The 7,593-nt window shown below is 38.0% G+C and overlaps 1 protein-coding gene across 1 annotated transcript; it reads right to left on the bottom strand.

Moving 5' to 3' along the window:
• Window positions 1-466: 466 nt before the first annotated feature.
• On the bottom strand, window positions 467-4,073 carry LOC110947359 (granzyme A-like). Its single transcript, XM_051950818.1, has 5 exons — window positions 3,835-4,073; window positions 3,511-3,652; window positions 2,622-2,769; window positions 1,406-1,681; window positions 467-1,318 (listed from the first exon to the last, which is right to left on the bottom strand). The coding sequence occupies exons 1-5, from the start codon at window positions 3,896-3,898 to the stop codon at window positions 1,160-1,162; spliced, it is 789 nt and encodes a 262-aa protein (XP_051806778.1). The 5' UTR covers window positions 3,899-4,073; the 3' UTR covers window positions 467-1,159.
• Between the last annotated feature and the right edge of the window lie 3,520 nt (window positions 4,074-7,593).

Here is a 7,593-nt window from a genome sequence, read left to right as displayed (position 1 = left end):
AACTTTCTGCTCTTATGTCCAATATCATAGGGGTCGATTGCACAGGTGGGCTGGTCTGGTCCAAAAAGTCCGAATTTGACTCCCAATCCGGCCCTGCCTAGGTGCTTGATTGACGTCTGGGTGGCTGCTGATTCTGAAGTCTCCAGCTTATTAACCAATAATCCTCTAAAAGGATCTTAAAGATGCAGGATTACGTTGTTATTTTGTAACAACGTAATCAACTTTGTCTGAAATGTGATACTTGTTCATTCACATTTTAATTGTTACTGTTACAAGATAAAATGAGTTTAGGTTGAAGCCTGACTGGTGTGTCTTGCAAACTGCTTTTTAATATTATTAGTCAGCTTCTTAAAATCCAATAAAGACCAGGAGTTACTGATATTAACTCATCAATTCTATTCACTTTCACAAAAAAGAGACATACTCTGTGAAGAAAAGCCTTTTTATTGGACGTTTATTGCTGTCATTTTGAAATGCACAAATATACAAATAGAATTATGAAAATATACTGTAGGTTTACATGTCTCAGATAAAATAACATCCAAAGACTGTAATAGCGAATAGCCTTGGAATCCCATTTTTTTTAAGAAAATAAAAAGTTTTTACATCAACTTCATCATGACTTCAAGACCCCTTTCTATTGAACAGAGGAAATGGTTAAATTCAAGGAGATTGTTTTTATATAATTGCACAAATCCATCCATCCTTTTATTATACTATTATATTATAGAAGTAATTTTGTACCTTTAACACATGTCAATACCCTTCATTAAATGTTAAATAGCCAAAAGATAAAACACGTTTCTATTTTTACAGCATACATCTAGAAAAACTGCATGACGAATGTGCTAGAAGTAAATGCTGTTGCTTTATGTCACCTGTAACCCTACATTAACTCTTCATTAACCAACTCTGTGGCTCTGGAAGTAATACTTCATTATTACTGCACGTAGTCCAACTTGGTTACTGTAATAAACTGATCCACATATTTGTTCTAGTTTTGGCTTTGCAGATGGTAGAATAAACACCGGTGAGCTTGGCAGCAACATTTATAGCTACGAAAAGGTTACTAATCTACTTTAACTACAAATCCATTTCCTTGGTAAAAAGATTGTTGCATATGATTACCAAGAAAGCAACCATTTGAATTTTTGGCTCATTATAGGTCAGACGATTTCATTGTCTTTTTGATCCACGTGAGATGTTTTTCTGTGAGAAAAGAGTAAACTCCAGGTTTTGTTTTCATGCCACACTTCCTTCCAAAAGAAGTGACTCCGACTAGTGCTCCATTGCACAGCAGCGGTCCTCCTGAATCCCCCTGCAGGGAGAACAAACACATGACACTCTGTTTTATTCATGGCCTTCAGTGAAGCTGGTGAAGTGGAGCTGAAAGGCTGTTACTTACCCCGCAGGTGTCTGCATTGTTTTTACCATCTGAACCAGCACATATCATGCTGCTGGTGATCACAGGCTTGAGGTTGTAATAGTCTGGAGAATTGCACTTCATCCTGTCGATCACAGTCACGTTGACAGACCTCAGGACATCTGACATTTGCTTGGCAATGTTATTTGTTTTCCCCCATCCAGCCACCAGACAGCTGCTGCCAGCTGTTGGCTCTTTCACCGTTCTGCCCAGCTTGAGACATTTCACCGTCTTGGTTTCCTTCACAGGTTTGTCAAGCTGAAAATAAAACAGAAATAACCTATAGATGTCGCATTTACAGAGATTGTTTTAATAGAATATGTGGAAAAAAATAGCAAGGTGGTTTAACTTTTATTTAAAATTATTTCTATCTAGCCTATTCCTTGTTTACTATTTCTTTCCATTCATTTTTTTTCCCATATGTTGCCAGGCAATTCAATTCCAATCAAGCAATTAAACGAATTGAATGAAGTGATCATGAACATTTTAAAAGGCAACTTAGTGAGAACAGTTAAAGACTTAGAATATTCACTCTATAGGGCCAGAAACCACACTGTGCCTTGAAGGACCAGGTCAATGCTGCACAGGAAACCAGTGAAGACAGACCAGCACAGGAAAAATGTGGCCTCTCTGTCTGGTTTTACGTAGAATTTAAGCTGCTGCATTTTGAACAAATTATTGCACTCATCCTTGTCACAGCATTTCTATCACACTTACCTTATAAATCAATTTATTTTTAATGTGTGTCCGTGACTGATCAGAGTAAACGGAATATTTCTCTTTTATGAAAGACATTTAATTTGTTGTATGTGTAAATGCAACAGTAGAGGCATTTGATTGGTTGATCTGATCTGGTTTGAAATTCCATCTGAGACAAGAAGGACTGAATCACTAAATCAAGTGTGAAGGAAACTGCAACAGTCTTGGCAAAAAAAGATGAAGATGTGGATAACTTTCTCCTGACAGTGGACCTAGAAGAAAGACTTTTAAACATTGTCCAGTTTGGAAGAAAATGTTAGAAGGAGCAACAACTTGACTTTGTATCACCAATCATTGAAGTTGGACCAAATTTAGTGGTCATTTTTCTCTCCGGTCTTAACAACATTAGCAAATATCGATTTCAAACAAAATTGCTCCAAATATGTTTCTCAATCCTCTTGAACCATTTTCCAAGTCAGATGGCTCCTTCTGTCCTTACCTTCAGCAACATGAGGTCATTGACGAAGTCTATCTTATCATAGCAGGGATGAGGAAAACGTTTCTTCACTTTTCGGACCTGCCTGGAGTCTTTTTCCTTTTCTTTAATGGAGTGCACTCCCAGCAGCACTTTGTCAATCCTGGAAAAGCTAATGGTAGATAACAGTCCATTTATAGTAAAGATTAACAGGTCAGGGGTCAGTAAAATAATGCTTTATCACAGTTATTATAAGTGAATTAACTCATAGAAAGTATGAAATAAGGTCAGGATGTGACATATTTAACTGAAACCTGCTCAATGTCAAGAAGTGCTGGCTGATAAGAGCTGAACTGAGGTGATATCATTGTGTGGTGAGCTGATATAAAACTATACTGATGTGCTACTACTATCCTCTAGCAGTGGTTTCTGTCTCTGCCCTGCAGTATTTGTTTTCAGCGTCTGCCTCTTGTCTCTCTTTAGATTCTGTTATGTAAATAGAAACTGAAAAGTAAAGTTCAAATACAAAAGTTTCAAGGCTCAAGAGCACATCTTAACTCAAGCCCTGTGGATTCTGTGGTTTCTTGAAGTGACATTTATGCTTAATGACGTCACCAGTTTTTCTTCCTTTACAGAGATCTGCCCGCCTTGAACTTTACACTAAAATAAATTCTGCAAACATGAATTTTTGAAATAAATAACCGTATATGAGAGACATGCCATTTTATAAGGAAACATAACATTGATTGGATCATTTTTACTATTAAAGTAAATAAGAAATGCTGGTAATTAGCACAGGGTTTGAAATAACCATTATGCAATATATTGTATTTAACACAATCAGTTAAAAAAAAATCATGCATATTTGAGGTTTTTTTTTTTCAGCTTCAAAAATGACAGTTTCAGTTCTTACTTTTCACAGTGGGCAGCAGTCAGGACCCACTTAGGATCGATTAGGATCCCTCCACATGCTGGTGTTTTGGTCTCCAGCAGAGCCATGAAAGGCAGCGAGTGTGGAGTCACTTCCTTCCCTCCAATAATCTCAGAACCATGACCTAAGACAAAAAAATATTCAAACATTTACTCAACAAAAAGAGCAGATAAAGGAGTAAATAACTGGTCAGTCAGATGCATTGCACTACTGTAAGAAAATCAGTAACATGACTATGCACTTTGTTTACATGAGAAAGCAGAATGTTGCTCAGTAAACTGATGCAGTACAGAGAATAACACTCACTTGACTGGACACTGAGGAGGAGCACACATGAGATAAAAACACAGAGATCCTTCTGACACGACATTTCTTTTCTCTTTGATCTGATGCTGAATGCACTGAAATCCACTTCGATGTTCGCTTTTATGCGTTTAGCTCAAAAGGATGTGGTCTGATTGTGGAAATGCATGAGTGAGCAGAATGGACGAGTGAGAAGTGATGAACATTGAGAAAGCCTGTGGTGGGGAACAGCCTCAAGACCCTTCTAGCTACACTGATGATAACGTCATGAGCTGAATCAGAGGAAACTGTGAGAAAATGAAACATACAGGCTTCTGTGAAACCAGGCAGGGAAACATGACCAAGAAATGTAAGATATAGTAAACTCAAAGTAGGGTTAACTGTTGAAATAAATGGTGGAGAGTTTTCATGTTACCTGAAAGCAACCAAACCTAACATCTTCCTTTCCCTCTCTCTAGTCCTTCTACTCAAATGTTTTCCCTGCATTCACCTCCATCTCCTGCCTGCAAAATACATTGGGTTCTGCTACCTGTTTAGGCTACTACCACTCTTTAGCTTGCTCTCTGCCTCATGGACTCCTGCAGTTACGTCTTGCAGTCTTTAGCATTGAATTTGTCAGCGTTGTTTCTGTTTGATTCCTCATTCAGTCTGTCATTATGTTTCTGTTTAGTATATTCCCACAGCCATGTTGTACTTGGTTTTGTTCAGCCTTAGTTCTGTTTGGAGGGCTTGGTGGTTAGCACTTTTGTCTTACAGCTAGAAGTTGTCATGGTTATGGTCTTGCTTTTGCCTTTGTTTTCCACCTTTCCTTCCTTTTCTCATTTTTTGACCGTCTGTGTGTGTGTTTTGGTTTGTGTGGTTGTCTCCCTCTGTCTGTCGTCTTCCTCTTCTGTCTCTCTCCCTGTCGTTCGTCCCTTGGCTCTGTCACTTGATTACTTCATCACTCTCAGCTGTGGCAATCAGCCCAATCCAATTCACCTGGTCCCTTCCCTTGTTATTTAAGCTCTGCCATTTTCCTTCAGTCTTTGCCAGTTCATTGTTTACCGTTACACACTGCCATTGCCTCTGTTCCCCACCTGGCCTATGCATGTTTTTGGACCTTTACTGCCTTTTCCCTTCTTGGATTTCCCCCCCTGTACTCTACCCTTGGATTACCTCAATTTATGTTTGCCCCTTTGTTTGAGTTCCTCTGTTTGTAAGTACTTCCCCTCTGCCTTGTTATATTTTTAGTCCTGAAGAATCACAGCACTAGTTAATTTGTTTTTTTTCCTCGCTGCCTTAGTTCTTGTCACTGTAGTTGTGTTTTGGCATTTTCATTAATAAAACCTTATTTACTCATCTATCTGTCTGTCTGCCTGCTGCTTGGGTTCACCGGCCCCGTTGCGTGACAGAAGCTCCCTGGTTCGCATCCTGGCCTGGGATCTTTCTGCATGGAGTTTGTTTCTCCGTGCATGCATGGGTAGTCTGGTTTCCACCCACAGTCTAAAAACATGCTGAGGTTAATTGGTAACTCTAAATTCATAAGTGTGAATGTGAGTGGGCTTGTTTGTCTCTCTGTCTACCTCAGTGATAGACCGGTGACCTGTCCAGTGTGTCTCCTGCCTTCATCCTGAGGCAGCTGGGACATGCTCCAGCCTCACCGTGACCCTAGATGATGGATAGTTCTGTCTGCAGTTCAGCCAGTGATGTCTCGTGTCTCCTCAGTGTGTAGTATTGTCTCCTGCCCTGCCTCTTAGCTCCTCCAGTATTTTGTCTTCCTTTTTATATTCTTAGCTCTGTGTCTGATACCATGTATTTTATGTCTTTCCTTTGTCTCACTTCCTGTTTTCTGTTGTTAACTTTGTCTTTAACTTGATTTGTTTAGTTGCTCATTCTCCATACCTCTTCTCCTGGATTATGTAGTTTACCTGATTTGCTCTCCTGTATACAGCTGTGCACCTGATTAATTTCATGTCCTGTAAATAAATATTTTTTCTCTTAGTCTCTGGTTTACTCGTCCTCACTAATGTCTGCATTTGTGTTCTTCTTCACAAAGATAAGCAGAGACAAAGGCCTTATTCAAAAAAATTTAAAAAGCCAGGTGACTATATGCTCATGAAAATGTAAATATGAACAATGCATTTTACAACAGCCAACAAAGCCTCCTCAATCTTTAATTTTACTTTGAAGACCAAAAAATAGTTTAAAAAACAAACATTTTACAATAGATTTTTATTTATGACTCTTGGTTACATTGACATCCACCAAACAACACGAAAGTTGCTTACAATAATATTCTATTGTTGACCAAAGTGACGTTTAACAAGAAGTCTGACTGTTTTATAATGCCCGAGAAACACCACAGAGATGGAAAAACTGAAGATGAAGGTTTGAGGAGCATTAAGACAGCAAGATAATTGGTCAGTATCTGTGTAAATCACATTCATTGTGTTTTATACTTAGTTTTTAAAGCTGAGACATGTCTCATTGTCAATCACAAAATTGTAAATTACACTTTAATTGTTTTTGAATCGTTTACGACATAATTATGTAAAAATGTTTCATGTAAAAGATGGATGTAGCAATCATTATGTCACTTTTTGGTTTGTGCACTACAGTACTGAAACCTAAAGTTTGGCTTTTGACCATTGTCACCTTTTTTTTTCTTTAGATCTGACTGGAGAACCCTGGGTGGTCTACATCTGTCAGCCACAAGGTACCTACACTCACAAACATTCTCTTCTTCATGATCTACTTTATTATAATTTGGGCAATAATTTACAAAATGAACACTGTGCTGTGTTTAAAAAACCTGGAAACTACCAACTGAGACCATAAATTATTTGGAAAACTGTTCACAAAGGTAGGAGATCAAGGGAAAAGCACTGTCATTTTCTCATAGACTCCTATACTAGCTGCAAGTACATGAGGCACCCTCTGCTGGACATTCGAGAGAATGCACGTTTAAAGCACTTCGGAGTTGGCTTCACTTTTCAGACTCGAAGGCTACATCCATCTTTTATATACAGTCTGTAAAAAGACTATATTATTAGAGGCAGTAAATACATTTTAAAAGAAACCGTAGATAATTTTACATATCGTCAGCGTGCATTAGTTGGCCTTGAGGAAAAAAAATACAGTATCAAACAAAACACAAAGTGGAAACATAAAGTAACAAAATGAAAGTGCAGAGTGAAAATATTATCAAATTCTTTAATGAGCTGCATCTTCACAATGTGACTGATACTTTTAGAATCTGCTCCCACATTGAGAAATTTTGGATTTTTACTTTAACAGAGTTGATGTTTATCCATATTTTAACGTCTGGCCAAGAACAGTAGATTAGACTGCACAGACCTTGTGTGTGTTAAAAGAAGCTTTCAGGATAACCCTTCTGTTATGTGTCTAGAAAAATAATACTAAAAATAATAAATAAAATAAAACAAAGAGAACTCCAATTCAGCAGTATTTTGCAATGTGTTTCTTGCTACAGATTCAGAATCCACATTAAAGTTTCATTCATTCTCTGCTGCAGTCATATGAAGCTTCAAAGAAAACCAACTCTTTCAGTTTAACAATAAAACCACATTAAGTTGGTATGTTTCCAGCCACCTTTATAATGTGCTGTAATATTAAGCAGGGCCACAAAACTTAGAAATAAACCTGCTGTAAAATAGACACCACAATCACCCATGTGATGCTTTGCTTCATTGCTCCGTGCTGACACTTTTAGGATGACACATTATCTCAGAAAAGACAACGTAAGAAATAGAAGCAGGTCGG

Source organism: Acanthochromis polyacanthus, chromosome 7 (genome assembly GCF_021347895.1).
Source record: "Acanthochromis polyacanthus isolate Apoly-LR-REF ecotype Palm Island chromosome 7, KAUST_Apoly_ChrSc, whole genome shotgun sequence".
NCBI classification, from domain to species: Eukaryota; Metazoa; Chordata; class Actinopteri; family Pomacentridae; genus Acanthochromis; species Acanthochromis polyacanthus.
Note: the sequence above shows the minus strand (reverse complement) of the source record. Positions and strands in the feature narration are given on the sequence as shown.

Bases quoted from the DNA above. Each gene is read 5' to 3' on its own strand.
- LOC110947359 (XM_051950818.1), bottom strand. From the start codon at position 3,898: ATGTCGTGTCAGAAGGATCTCTGTGTTTTTATCTCATGTGTGCTCCTC. The intron at 1,682-2,621 runs GTAAGGACAGAA...TTTTATTTTCAG, and splicing joins ATGACCTCATGTTGCTGAAG to CTTGACAAACCTGTGAAGGA. The intron at 1,319-1,405 runs GTAAGTAACAGC...TTCTCCCTGCAG, and splicing joins ACAATGCAGACACCTGCGGG to GGGGATTCAGGAGGACCGCT.